Source organism: Microtus pennsylvanicus, chromosome 14 (assembly GCF_037038515.1).
Source record: "Microtus pennsylvanicus isolate mMicPen1 chromosome 14, mMicPen1.hap1, whole genome shotgun sequence".
NCBI lineage: Eukaryota > Metazoa > Chordata > Mammalia > Rodentia > Cricetidae > Microtus > Microtus pennsylvanicus.
Genome location: NC_134592.1, coordinates 10,725,332 through 10,740,524, shown reverse-complemented (window position 1 = coordinate 10,740,524; position 15,193 = coordinate 10,725,332). Strand labels below are relative to the sequence as shown.

Here is a 15,193-nt window from a genome sequence, read left to right as displayed (position 1 = left end):
ACCCTGGGTGGTATCTTGAGCATATATGAGACCTTAAAGCCAACCTCCACAGTGTCATACCTCCTCCAATAAGGTCATACCTACTCCATCAAAGCCTCACCTCCTAATAGTGCCACCCCCTTTGGGAATCATTTTCTTTCAAACCATCATATTCTACTCCCTGGCCCCCAAAGGCTTATAGCCATATCATAATGCAAAAATGAATTCAACATAACTTCAAAAAGTCCTGTAGTCTATAACAGTCTCAAACTTATTTAAAAGTCTAAAGTTCAAAGTTTCTTCTGAGATTCAAGTATTCTCTTAACTGTAATCATCTGAAAAATCAAAATTAAAAAAATAACCTATTACATACTTTCAACATATAATGGCACAGGGTATACATTACCATTCCAAATCATAGGGAAGGAGCATGGTGAGGAAATATTGAATCAAAGCAAGACTGAAAACCACTAGGCAAACTCCAAACTCTGCATCTCCATGAAGGATGTCCAAACACTCCTCAGATCTCCCACTCCTTTCAGCTTTGTGGACTGCAGCACACTCTTTCTCTTGGGCTGGTTCCACCTCCTGTTAGCATCTTTCCTCGACAAGTATCCCATGGTTCTGGCATCTCCAACATCTTGGGATCTCTAAGGTGATCCAGATTTCAATGTCATTTCAGCTCCATGAGATGACCTCTCGAGGCCCCCATTCAGGAACATCCCTGACACATGCCTAACCTCTGTGGTTTTTTCTTAATCATAGAGGCAAATTCTATAACCCCTTTCTCCTATCCTTTATTGTAAAGACAGACCACATGTCTGAAGCTATCAAATTCTGCTATTTGCTGAGACTGGAACATGGCTCCCTTGTTCTATTGCATCTTCACCAGCTTTCTGTTTTCCATGATTTCCTTCACCCCCTAAGCTTGGCTGTCCTGGAACTTGCTCTATAAACCAAGATGGACTCAAACTCAGAGATCTGCCACCCTCTGTGTGCTGGGATGAAAGGTGTGCCCCCACCACACCTGGCTCCAAGTTTTCATTAATTCCTTTTCATAACTTAGAAATTAAGCCTTGTAGGATCTTGTCCCGAGGTCACCACTCCCTTTGGTCCATTTCTTAATCTGCTTATCCCTTGAACATAGGACTAACATCCATTCTTCTTCCTGATGTTCCTTTTCTCCTCAGCTTGCTCCTTTTCATTCTAAATCTTTATAAGCATGAATATTAGTAACCATATGAAAGAGTCTATACTAGGATTCTTTGAGATTTCCTCTGCCAAAGGAATTAATCCAAACCTCTTCAGGTTAGTCTCAGGCAGGCTCTTTGAACAAGGGCAATAAGCAGCCACTATCTTCACCAAAATATCACAAAAATAATCTCTAGGCAACATATGAAAATTATTCTTCTCTGAAACGCTTGATTCACAAACCTACAGTTCAGATCATTATCAACACCATTGTCTTCCATGCTCCTACTAGTATGTTCTATTAAGCAGCACTTAAAACTTTCTTAGCCCCAAGTACCAAAGTCCAAGTTCTTCGCAACAAAAGCACATGGTTAGTCCTAACACAGCAATACCCAAGTCCCTGATACCAACTTCTCTCTTAGTTAGGGTTTATATTGCTGTGAAAAAAAAAATCACAACCATGGCAACTCTTATAAAAGAAAATATTTAATGGGGTAGCTTACAGTTTCAGAGGTTTAGTTCATTGTCATCATGGCAAGACATGATGATGTGCAGGCAGACATAGTGCTGGAGCTAAGAGTCCTACATTGTGATTAGCAGGAAATAGGAAGTAGTCTGAAACACTATGTATGGCTTGAGCATATATGAGACCTCAAAGCCCACCTCCACAGTGACATACTTCCTCCAACAAGGTCACACCTACTCTGGCAAAACCACACCTCCCAATAGTGCCACACCCTTTTGGAGGCCATTTTCTTTCAAATCACCACAGCCTGCTTTCTTATAGAATCCTGTGGACTGGAAAGATGGCTCAGTGGTTAAGAACACCAATTACTCTTCCAGAAGACCTGTGTTCAATTCTCAACACCCACTTGGAAGATCACAACTGTTTGTAATTCCAGTTTCAGGGGATCCAACACCCATGGCAAAGCCCCAATGCATGACAGATAGATAGATAGATAGATAGATAGATAGATAGATAGATAGATAGATAGATAGAGAGTAGATAGGTGATAGATGGTAAATAGATAGACATATAATAGATAGACTGACAGACTGATAATAGATGATATATAGAAGATAGACAGATGATAGATAGATAGATAGATAGATAGATAGATAGATGATAGATAGATAGATAGATAGATAGATAGATAGATAGATAGATAGATAGATGATAGATAGACTTGTCTACAAGCCAATAAGATGGAAGAATTTTCTCACTTGAGGATTCCCTTCCCAGGTAGCCCTAGTTGAGTCAAGTTAACAACAAAACAAAAACAAACCAAAAAAAAAAAACATGACCCAGAACACCTACCCAATCCAGTGGCAGATCCTAGAAGTTAGTCACCTATACCCAACGAGATCTTAAACTAGAAATTTATCATCTCACCTCTTTTGATGTGAGTCCAAGACACCATCCTGTCCTCGCCCTCCTGAACAGCTTCAGTGAATAAATGCATGGCTAGATCTTTGGCTGGACTGCAGCTGCTTCAGGATAGTTTTCTAGAAGAGAAGTCGTTGCAGGGAGTAATGAGAAAGATGAGATGGTTCCTACTGTGGCAGGTACAGGAAGGGAAAGGCATTTGCATACTGTCCACTGATGTGGGAGAAACTTACTTACGTGTCTCCTTCCCCCAACCATCTGTGCCCAATCTACATTTACACATTAAACTAGGAATCTGCAATCATAGCACCCAAACATTCTCTAGCCTTTTATGTTTGTAAGATTTGTTTTATTTTTACTTGTGTGCATTTATGTGTATCTGTGTATGGGTATGTGCACATGTGAGTGCAGTGCCTGCAGAGGCCAGAAGAGGGTGGTGGAAGCCAAAGAGCTGGCACTGGAGTCAACTGTCAATCCCTCAACATGAGTTCTGGGAACTGAACTCAATCCTCTGCAACTACAGTATGTGCTCTTAACCACTGAGCCCTCTCCCAGTCCCCTTTTCTAGCCTTTAAAAAGTCCACATTATCCCATACACAGTTCCTATGGTATTACCAAAGTCTCTAGTCCCCTCCTTTCAGGTGGATGGAAATATTTCTTAATGAGAAAGCTCTTCTTCATTCATTTACTCCTTTGTTGCCAAGCAGAAAAGCTGCTGTTAAAACTGTCAGCATACATGTCATGAATAATGAGCATTCTCTCCTCATGCATAGTAAAGGGATGCTTCTGTTCCTTTTTTCCCTTTGGATGCTGGGAAGCTTACCTTCCATTTATGGTTTAAGTATACAGTTCTATTTTTGTGAGTGCACACATTTATTTTATTTTCCAGTCTCTCAGATCCTGGTGTTCTGTTGCTTATTTGTGTCTTGTATGTTTCTTACTGGCCTACTCAGACCCTTGTGAATCAAGGACAAGCACCAATTATTAGTAAAGTATGGAACACAATGCCGTGACCATCCAGGCACCTAGCTTTTACTTCTATCTGGGAATCACTAATAATTACACGTAGCATAGTTTTCAAGAGTGGCATTGCCATTACCAGATCAAACACTCAGATTTTCATTTAGGCCCTGATCCACACTAGCCCAGAGCCTTCCAGGGAGAAGAGGAACATATGGTCGGAACATAATACAGAAGATAAAACCAAACCCTCAACCACACTCCCAACACAGGCAAAGGCCAGGGGCGTGCTCATTGTGAAAGGTATTGGTGGGGCACGAGACTTCCTGACTACCTCTTGGCTTCCTCTGTTCACTTGGAACCCAGCCATTGTGCATCCTTCTCCATGCTGTGTAGGACATGGAGCAAACACATCCACACTGCATAGGACATGGAGCAGGCACTTGGCAGAATCTTGCTGATAGAGAAGAGACAGGTGAGTGGTGCTGTCCCTACCCTGGGTCTAATTTTTTGAATGAGATGCTAGTCAAGCCTTTGGAGACTGAAGTCTCTAGTGAACCAAAAAGTCTTCCTTGGACTGGTGCAGGAGCTACACAACATCACTTGGGATTTGAACAGATAAATATCCCTCTATTTGTTCTAAACAGGGCTCCTAGGACCACAACTGTACTATGGCCTAAGCCAGACATCTCCTTTTTTACTGCTTTTTAATTATAAGAGGTTACAAAGATAGGATTACCTTTTTATTGTGGTCTAAAAAATAAACCATAGTAAAGGGAGACATGAGCATGGGGGACACTTGCTTCAGCTTCCCACTGAGCCCTATCAGTCAACATGGCCTTCCCAGCTAAGATGCAGTGAACTCCATGGCAGGCTGCATTGCCTGGCCTGGAAGTGTGGGCCACCAGGTGGGGACTCAAGAGAGTGAAAGGAATAAATGAACAGGGAGGTGGACAGGTAGTTGGATGAGTGGATATACGGAGAACCTGCTCCTGAAAGGCTAGACTTTTATTTACCGCTAACTTCCCTTAGTATCTGACGCGGCACGGGTCTTTGATGTTTATAAAGTGAACAAACTTGTGGGTGGGGGAATGAGATGTTTGAATGAGTGAATCCAGGGAGATGGGTAGATGGATGGATGGGTGGTTCAGTTGGTGAGTGGGTAGTGGGTGAATGTTTGGATGGATGGTTATGTGGATGAATGCATGCATATGTGGATGTATTCAAGAATCAACGACTGGACGAGAGGTGCTTTGGGACTTTGGAGGTGGTTCCCATTCCTATGTTCACTAGGAATCTACTAAATGACTTCCAAGGATTCCATTCAACTCTAGGATTCTGCTTCCCTATGAACTTGGCTATGTTCTTCCAGCCACCATGAAGTTTCTCCCTCATCCCATCTGCGGTGTAGTTTCTACCCTCGGCAGACGCACCTGCTCTGCCTCACTTGTCTTCCTGGGGAACCTTCAATCATCTTTGGAGGAGCATCCCAGTTTCCCCAGCTCCCCTGCCCCCTGGTTCATCTGCTTCTCCCTCTTTGTCACCACTTCATCTGTCGCCCACACTACCTAGTCCTAAAACCCTCCTTGTCCTGCTTCTCTTCTTGAGAGCGAAAGACAAGCCAGCCGGAGTCCTCCTTGTGTTCCCACTTTTGACATCCAGCTCAGTCCTGGCTTTGGGAATTAAATTGGTTTCCAGGTTCAGCCTGCTTTGACGTCTTTTAAGCATCCTCGATGGTTTGCAATCAGAATCCGATGAAGCCGTTTTGAAGAATATTCAGGGCAGGCAATTAGTGGCTCAGGCTTCACCTGCACAGAGTCAGCGTTTTCATCCTCCCCGGCTTGAAAGTTACATGAGATTCATTATGTATTTCCATCACATTAACATAAAAAGTCCCATTCATCTAGTTTTATCTCCAAAGCAGACAAGGAAATTTTCTCATTTTAATTGCTGGACCTTGCAGCTCAGAATGGGGTGACTAGAGGTGCCCAGAAACTTCACAGATGCCCAAACCACAACAGGATGGTTGGATTCAGAGACTCCATGATTTATACCATGGAGGAAGCCTTCAAATCACAACCAGCGAGTAGGGTGTTCTGTTCTCAAGGCTTTCTCTCTCTCCCTGTGTTTGGAGTCCAGGAAGCCCACATCACCCTTGGGGGCTTTCTGTCTGAAGGCAAAAATAATTCCTTCCTGTTGTCTTTACTATACAGATAAATAAACAGAGACCCTGTACAGGGAAGGGATTGATCTGAGATCATAAAACCAGTTATCAAGGAAACTGGTAGGAAATGGATCAAACTCCCCCACTGCCCTACTCTGTCCTCAATTTGTCCGTGTAAGCCAGCTACTCGTGAGCATTAGTTAACTTACTCATCGGAGGAATTTCTGTGACTCAGCCTGATCATTTGTTTCCATGGCTCAAAGAAGGGGGTGTCTCTCCAAAAAGAGCTCACTCCGTGAGTTATTGGAAGACGCTGGAGCATTTCAGTTGGGCTATTCACAGAGGTCTCTGGGCAGGAAACACCAAGGCTCAGAAACCTGTTTCTAAGCCAACTGGGGGAAAGGCTGTGGAAAAGGAAAACTTCCAATCTGGAAATTCTTGTCTCTTAAGCTCTAGACCCAGTTCCCCAAACCTAGTCATACTCCATGCAGCATCCAAGGCAACAGTTCAAAATGTTCTTCTTGTCCAGCCGGGTGACAGGTTCTTGGGAGGATGCTGACTTGCGTGGGGTGAAGACAGGGTGGAGAGAAGCACAGCACCCCTGTTCTCCTGACATCTCTGAAGGTGGAACCCCCAGCGCACCTTGGCGACAAGACCCATATATTTCCCTTCATTGCTCCCTCCCAGTGAACGCTCAGCTCATGACAGCCTGAGGGCTTGCAGGGCGATTTCAGGTGAAAGCCCCTTGTCCCTTGGAGATCAGGAAACTTAAGAACAGGTCAAGAACCCAGGGACCCTTCTTTCTTCCCATGTAGCTCAGGTGCGTTCTGGTCCTTGCTTGTGGAGAAAACCGTATGTTCACCCATGTAGACGTACCTAGAACTCTGCCTTCCTGCAAGCAGCTGCTCTGGGCTCAACCTGGGAGAGCCAAGTTAAGGGGTCATTCCCTACGCAAGGCTTGACTTTGGTGAACCCCAAAGAGAGTTTCTTCCACTATACTAACAACTAACCTAAGAGAAGAGAAGGGAGACATCCTGTGAGACAGTCAGAGAGGCTGTCTGGGCCAGAACCCTCATTCTGCACTTGGAAAGCCAAAAGTACCCGCACAGAACGGCTGGCAGGAGTCCTGTGCTCTGGGGTCCAGCTCCTGAGCGCACCTGCCTGCCTGCCTGCCTACCCTCCTTCTCTCCTTCCTCCCCTCTTCCCTCCCCCTTTCTCTTTATTTCTCTCTCACACATGATCTTGCTATGCACCCCAAGCTAGCCTGGAGTTCATTATTGGAAGCCAGGTTGGCCTCGAACTTGAGACCCTGTTGCTGCTTCCAGAATGTTGAGCTTACAAGACCCCACCATAATTAAAAATTTCCAGTCAAAACAAATACAAGTCATTTCATGTGGTTCGACCTGGAATTGAACTGAGCTCAAGAGTCTGCAGGTGACCGGAAGTTCTCTGAAGAAGCTGCATCTACTAACCCCACCACAGGGTCCTTGGCCGTGACTGAATAGAGCTCGTGGCAACTATTCCAACAAGATCAAAATTATCTTTGGCTGTCTTAAACTAAGCTTCATAGCTGCTTCCGTTTTCTGTTTTGGTTTGTTCCTTGTTTGTTTTAGATAAGGTCTCACTATGTGCACACATTGTGTATAGCCAGGGCTTACTTAGAACCTGGTTTCCAAACCTCACCGCTTCGCAAACTCCTCCTGGCCACGGGCTTAAGGTGTGGGTCAGGAGGGAAACGGAGAAAGACCTTCAACACCCCCCTCTTAGAAATCAGCTGACCATTACCCAACTTTAAAAGACACAGAAAAGGACAAGTTTGGAGATCAAGTTAAATGTCCCAATTTATTTTCATAACTTGAAACCAGAACAAACTTGGTTTTGAACAAGCGTACAAATGAAATGGCAGACACATGCTGAACTCAACATTGTGACATTAAGGGAAAAAAAAAGAGGTCCAAAATCTTGTACAGAGAAGAAAAGGAACAATCAATATTTTCCTAAGCTGTATTGAAATGACCTCCTGTCATCTCAACGTTTTATCCATAATTAAAAAAAACAAGTGCCTGTTTTTAAAACAGAGCACAAATACCAAGCAATAATAAATAGCTCCAAACTTGTTGTAAGAGACAAACCCTCTAGGCAAACAACAAAAGCTCATACGATAAGTAATAGAAAAGGTAATAAAAATATTTCGCCTCGCCAGTACAAAAGCAAACAGCTGAAATCAATGTGCCTTTGCTATGCAGGGCTGATACAGAGAGCACCAAAATCACTGATTCACCTGCGTTCAACAAAACCTCGGACAGAAGGGTCAGGTGGAAGGCTGTTCACCTCGGGGTTCACATTTAGCTTAAAGTAAACCAGTGTCCTCTCCCCTCCCCCTCCCAGGATGACCCTCCAATGGCAAGTGGCAGGTTCGAATTGGGGGCAACTTTGGGTAAAGTCTTGGCAGTGTGGAACCCGACCTGAGGTCGGTTGGCTCACCCATGCTACAGCCCTTTGACTGGGTCACCTGCTCCGGGGAGGTGGGTGGGTTGGTTTTTCTCTTTGATAAGAGAAGCAAAATTCTCTTCTCTCTGCACTGGGCAGAGACAGACAATCCTTGTGCTTTAGGATGGCTTAGTCCTGGCATTCTGGTGAGCTGGTAAGCGCTGGCTAGCTTTTATGAGCACAGGAGAACCACACAGAGGCTTCCAGGCAGCTAACAGGGCAGCGCAGGGGCAGGGAGGCGGGAGGACTGGACCTTGGGGCAAGCATAAGGACACTGAGACCTAGGCGTGGCATCCCACTCAGGACCCCATCCTTGAGCTTCGCAAAGGCAAGTCAAATGGGAAACAGTGAGACAGACTTTGCATTCGAGGGACCTGCCTGGAAAGATGCACGGCCATGCTTTCATAACCTGAAATGATGGTTTCTTACGTTTCCTGAAATTAAAAAAAAAAATGGCTTCCTGATACAGATATTTTTGAGAAGTGTATTATTCCCTCATCCAATAAACAACTGCTACTTGGCTTTAGAAAAAGGAGGAGATTGGTGGGGAGGGGACAAAGAGGGAGAGGAAAATTAAGGATGAAATGAACAGACTAGAGGGTTGGCGGAGACTGGAGGAGGGTGGAGAGGGAGCACAGAAGGGGAGAATGATGAAAAGGCACAGAATTCCTTCATCCCAGGCCCTCACCATTCTGAAACCGATGGAATTGCAGAGGAAAGCAGCAAAGCCGAGAAGGAAAGCGAGCGAGCGGACACTTTCCGTGGAACAGAAGGACCTGTGTTTGAGGCCCTCCTCAGTCCCTCCTGCACCAGTCTCAGTGGCAGAGGCTCCCCTGAGCCCAGCTGCTCCTTCCAGAAGCTTTGCTTCATCCAGGTCTGCTCAAGGGCAAAGGCAGCTGTGGATTCTCTCTCTGCTCTTGAGGGTGGTCAGGGGGCAGAGGGGGCAGCCACAGGAGCCACAGAAGCGTAGGGAGGTGACCTGGCTCTCTCACCCCTACCCCTGCCACCCTTCCATCTGCTTGTGGCCGCAGCAAAGAGGCCTGAAGCAAAGTTCGAGCATTCAGATCCCGAAGCCAATTCGGACAAAATATATACAACTAAAATGACTTGTGAACCAAAGATTTGACTCTTCCCTTTTGTGTCTTTTTTTTTCTTGGAGGCTGTCAAACAACCCTTTTTTTTTCTCTTGTACAAGAGGACTTAACAAGACAAATGTGGGTGAGGTTTTTTGTTTGTTTGTTTTGTTTTGCAATATTTTATCCTGCCAAATTAAAAAAATATATTATGGCAGCCTGTTTGTTTTTGGTTTTTTTTCTTTTTATTTCCAAATTCACTAACAAAAAGGTACATTAAATCCCTTTAAAAGGACAAGCTTACAGTTAAAAAATTACAAGCTCCGGTAAAAATACAGCGAGCGCCTACATCATATGAACCGACCGATATATCCATTCCAGAGGGGGGGAGAGAAAAATAAGCACAGGTCAGAAATGGGATTTGTTTTCTGCAAAGCAGTAACAATAGTAAGCACTTTTTTTCTACATACTTTTTCTACACGGTGTAGCAATCCCCTTTTAATCCCCAAATACAAGTTTCTATACATTTGTTTTTCGAAATAAAAATTCAACACCCAAGGCAGAAAAAAATGTCCTAAAACTCCGACTTTACAGTTACCGTGACGACAGATTTCATAGACCCACCATTTAAAACTTACTGCAACGGTTTCAAGGAAAAGAAAAAGGACTTTTTTTTTCTCATTTTGTAAAATGCCCAGGCATTCTCAATTATTACAAATACTGGTCCACTTTGACAGTAATCAAGAAATTTCAATATATATAATGTATACTAAAACCCCGTCACCAAAAGAAAACAATATACACATAGCCATGGTGGCTTTTTTCTGTATAACCTATTAAGCAAACTTTGAAAATAAAATAAAATTAAAAAAGATCGCTCCAACACACATACACACGATTTCTTTTACCCTTGTATGTATCCAATACTGTAAACGTGTTTTTAAGACAGAGTGCACTAAATTTAAATTTAGGAAAAAAAATTAGCCATTGTTCCTGAATTGTTTTGTTGTTTGTTTTTTCATTCAACGATATCGGCTTGTGTCACTTGAGTTTTAATTCAGCAGTAAATCACCTCCACTCCACATCTAAGCAGCGTTGTCCCAAAAACAAAAGGGGCTGAAAACAATTCGGCAAATGGATGCCCAGGGCTGTGCTGGGGTTATTTCTTCATTTGATTGGGTCTTATGGCATTTTCACATCCTCTATCTTCAACCGGGAATTTTTTTAAATTGAAAGTAAATGTGGCTTTGTTTCTAAAGAATGTACTTTTCTTGTTTGCTTTTTAAAGTCTTTTCATCTCAAAAAAAAAGAGTTTTGCATTTGTCTCAAGAGACTCAAATAGGAAGATCAGTTTTCAAGGCACGCGCATCAAATTGAATGGCAGTAGAGAAACTGTCCAATAAATTATTTAATTTTGTTCTTTATAGTGCCAGTATTGTGAATGCCACGCTTAGCAATACTGACACTCAATCTCAGCTGTCCCTTACAGTTTAACCCACCTCTGGGCCAAAGACAAGAATATGCTGCAATTTCTTGTTTAGAAGCCATTTAATTTAAATGCAAACAAAAGCTTTAAAGTGCGGGTCAACAGAATTCAAACATCAAATCCGAACAAGTCCAATGTATAGGATGTCCCAACTAATTGGAGGAAGGAAAAAACAAAAACCAACAATGGGAGCAGCGTGGGGCACCTTGGATGGTACTCCTCCCAGCTCCTCCAGCAAGAAACCAATAGGCAAGATTTCCCTGCCCAACAGTGCTGCCAGCACTAGCCGAGGGACCCTGGAGGTAACTCCCTAGGTCATCATCAGGGCCAGTTGTCTGCTTGGGACATGGCCAATTACCAACCACTGTAGCAATGGACATCTGGGATTTAGCTGTAGGCCGGGGAGTGAAAGAGTGAGAAGCCTAAAAGAACATTGTTAAGTCGCTTCCTGCCACCGCAGGCCACCACTGTCTACCCAGTAGGTACCCTCAGCCCATTTTATACAGCCAAATCTACAGCAAAGGGCAGAGATACACTAAGTTCCCCAGAAAAGGACAGTATCTCCTGGTAACACACAATTGCAGGAGGCTGAGGCTGTTCCTAGAGCCACCTGGGAAAGTTTCTCGGGGTGTTGAGTGCAGGAGAAGCTCGCTTGCCACACGCCCCTCCCTCCAAGTTTTCCTTCCTAACATGAAAGTTGAATTGCACACAGAGACGATCTCTGCGACTCAGGAGGACATCAGTGCTAAATCTCCAATCGGATGCTAAAACAAAGTGCTACAATGTTAAAGATTGTAATCCGCTGTACATCACCTCCCAAAAAAAAAAAAGTTTTTGAAAGTCACGCCCTCCCCGAAAAAAAAAAACCCACATGCCACTTTTTTTTTTTTAATTTCAGGACAAAAGTAAATGATGAAAAGGCAAACAACTTTAAAAGTCATTTAAGTGTTGGCTTCTTGACAAGAAATTACACATGCTTAGCTTAAATTTCAAAAAAGCAGCACCCCCCCCACACACACAAAAATTATAATTTAAAAGATAGCTTCCCTCTACGTCACTTGCGAGTCATTGCTCAAACTACTACTGGGTTATTAAAAAAATGAAGGGATGGATACCCAACAAAATCTTTTAAAGGAATTTAAACAGAAATAATAATAATAATAAGTACCTGCACATACATGCCAAAAAATTACAAAACCCAATAAATACAGAAAATATTGCACAGTTAAAAGGCTCCACAAATTTTTTTTTTAATTTTTACTGCCTTAATCAACCCTCAGGTTTCCATAGGACTTCGCAGACACAGGTTAGGTTGGACTGCCGCCTCCCTGGGCCCCGGGGACACAGAGGCCAGTCCGGTCACGGGTCCCATTGGCGATGATTGGCAATGGTCACGCTGTACAGACGCACGCGGTGCCCCCCTGCACACGCGCTTAGCTCCTCTCGGCCTGCTCGATTTTGACATCATTAGTCAGCAAGTGTTCACCGTGCCACTTTTTCATGTGTTTCTCCAGGGTGCTGTAGACGCTGAAGGGCATCTGGCAGATGTCGCAGCGGTACACCTCCTTGCCGATCTGCCCATGCGTCTTCATGTGGCGCGTGAGCTTGCTGCTCTGTGCACACGCGTAGTTGCACAGCTCGCACTTGTAAGGCCGCTCTCCGGTGTGGCTCCTCCGGTGCACCGTCAGGTTGCTACAGTTCTTGAAGACCTTGCCGCAGTACTCGCATGTGTCGCTGCGGCGGCCCTCCTTGGAGCTCGGCCGCCCAGGACCCGGGCCACCCAGGTGAGGCGTGCTGCCCCCGCTCGCTGTGCCGCTGCGCCCCGATAGCCCACCATCCAGCAGGTCCCCCGGCGGCGTGGAGAAGCGCAGGCTACCGTTCTCGGACGAGTGCTCGGACGACGTGGCGAAAGGTGACTGGCGCGCGTCCGTGAAGCCCAGGAACGGGTCCTTCATGAAATGGCGTGAAGCGGCGTAGCCCACGAGCCACTGCGAGTACACGTTCTCGGATGGGATGAGCGCGGCGGGCGGTAGCTCCAGGTCCTTCTCCACCTTGATGCGCTTGGCCGCGTGCAGCGCAGGGCCACCAAGCCCAGGGCTGGGCAATGGTGCAGGCTTGCGTGGGAAGAGAGCAGGAAAGGGCTCTGCACCTGGTGCAAAGGCCCCACCACGCCCGTTCACCGCACCCGGTGCACCTGCGTCCCCGCAGCCACCAGCACCCGTATCACCCGCATCACCTGCACGCTTCAGGAAGGCGCCACGCTTCTCCCCATACTGTGGCAGAGAGCCCAGTCCCGCGTCCTCCATCACCTTGCCCAGTGCCAGCGCTTTCTCATCTGCCAGCGCAGCGGCTGCGGCACCTGCACCTGCCACGCCGGGCACGCCACCCCCGTTTTCACGGCCACGACCCAGCTCCGAGTCCATGCTGAAGCTAGACTCAGGCCGGCTCTCATTCTCCAGCAGCAGTTCCTCTTCTTCCTCCTCCTCGTCCTCATCGTCCTCAGGCTCGGGGCCCAGTGATGGGTCGCTCTCGTGGTGACGGAAGTCGCCATCAGCCGCTTTGAGGTCGCCAGGCAGCTCGCTGGTGCCTGGCTCTGGGGAGCTGGCAGCCGACAGTCCATCATCAGAGCGGCCGGCCAGCGAACCCGCCTTGTGCATGTGCGTCTTCATGTGGCGCTTGAGCTTGCTCGCCTGCGAGCACGCGTGGTCACACAGCTGGCACTTGTAGGGCTTCTCGCCCGTGTGGCTGCGCCGGTGCACGATGAGATTGCTCTGGAATTTGAAGGTCTTGCCGCAGAACTCACAAGACTTGCTCTTGGCGGGAGGCTGTGGCGGCGGCGTGCCCGCGGGCATGGGTGGCAGCGGTGGCGTGCTGAGAAACGGGGACTTGGGGCTGGGCTGGAAAGGGTTCAGCAGCCGGTGCATAGGGTTGCCACGGCCTGGGGACACAGGTGGCGGCGTGGAGCTGTTGCCAGCCAGTTCTCGCAGCCGCCTCGAGAAGTCCATGGCGGGAGAGTCTATGGCCATGGGGTTCAGGCGCATGACTCGGTCGAAGGCACTGGGGTGCTGGGCCACGAGCCCCATCTCCTCTGCACTGAGGCGGTGTGGGTCCAGGTGATGGCGCGGCGGTGGGCTGAAGAGCGGCGGCGTACCTGGCAGGCGGCCCTCGCCGAAGCCGGGGTGGTCCCGCAGAATGGGGCCCGTCATGCGCAGCAGGTTGAAGGGGTTGCTGTCCCCAAGAAAATTCATGAGTGGGGACTGCGCTACGGCCTCTGGTCCGAGCGGAGGCGGGATGGTGAGCCTGGGCGTGAGCGAGCTGCTGGCCGGCCCGGGCTCCAGGTAGATGCGGAAGCCGTGCGTGTTCTGCGCATGCTGCAGCAGAAACCAGGCGCTGTTGAAGGGCTGCTTGCATGTTGTGCAAATGTAGCTGGAAGGCTCATCTTTACCTGGGGAAACACAAAGGAGAAAAGCAGAGCGTGAGCAGCTTCCAGGAAGCTGGGGTACCCACAGGGTGGACAGGCCTCACTGCGTCCACCCATACCGCTGAAGACAAGATCTATGGGCAGACCCAGGGAAGCCTTGGAGTCATTCGTGCAGCAGAGGGGTAGACAGGCCTCACTATGACCACCCAGATGGCAGGAAACAATGGGATTTATGAGAAGGCCCCGGGACTCCAGGGGATCACTTTTGCAGCCTAGGAGTGGACAGGCTTCACTGCGTCTACGCAGACAGCAAGGGACAACGGGATCTATAAGCAGGCCCCAGGTCACCAGGGAGTAGCTTGCATTCAATAGGCCTGGCTTTGCTCTCCTTAAAAGTGTTCATATTTTCATCATTTTGGGGACCAGAGGGGAGGGAATGACAAAGGTTACATTATGTAAAAGCCAGCCAAGGTAATAAAGCTCACCCCTTCGCCATTTAGACCAGGGTTTTCGACTCTGTCACTGTTGACATGTAGACCCCACCTTCATAATTCATTGCTGGGGGAAAAGGAGGTAGAAGGCCTCACAGAGTAAATGCCAATATCCCCACCCTCCACTGATGCGCACAGGAAAGTATACACGTCATCAAAAGTCTCCCGTGGGATAAAAACTCCACCTTATCCTCCCCTTGGGGACTGCTGACTCCATTGCTTTGCAAACTTAATTTTTTTTTTAAACAGAAATTGCTATGAAGCTAGCTCTGTGGTAGAATCTACGGATGAGGCCTTACATTCAATTCCCAGCGCTGCTAGAGACAGACATCCAGATAGCGCTATGATACCTCGCCTACATTTGAGATTTTAGCCACAGGAAATTTCTGTGTCATGGGCCAGTATCTGTGCAGGAAATACTGTCCAATAGAAACCCAGATATGTGAAGCAAGACTAACGCAGTTCAGAAGTTTGCTGTTTTGTGAAAGCCACCCTTACCTATGGCCTCACACACACACACACACAGTGTGGAAATCAGCCCCACAGTCCCT

The 15,193-nt window shown here is 46.9% G+C and overlaps 1 protein-coding gene across 6 annotated transcripts in view; it reads right to left on the bottom strand.

Annotated features, from left to right (window-relative positions):
- Positions 1–7,504: 7,504 nt before the first annotated feature.
- Bcl11b (BCL11 transcription factor B) overlaps positions 7,505–15,193 on the bottom strand; it is a 90,748-nt gene continuing 83,059 nt past the window's right edge. For all 6 annotated transcript variants that reach the window (XM_075947386.1, XM_075947383.1, XM_075947389.1 and 3 more), the window contains one exon: positions 7,505–14,175. In XM_075947386.1, coding sequence (XP_075803501.1) covers positions 12,164–14,175 — 2,012 coding nt within the window. In that variant the 3' untranslated portion in view covers positions 7,505–12,163. The remainder of the gene's footprint in view (positions 14,176–15,193) is intronic.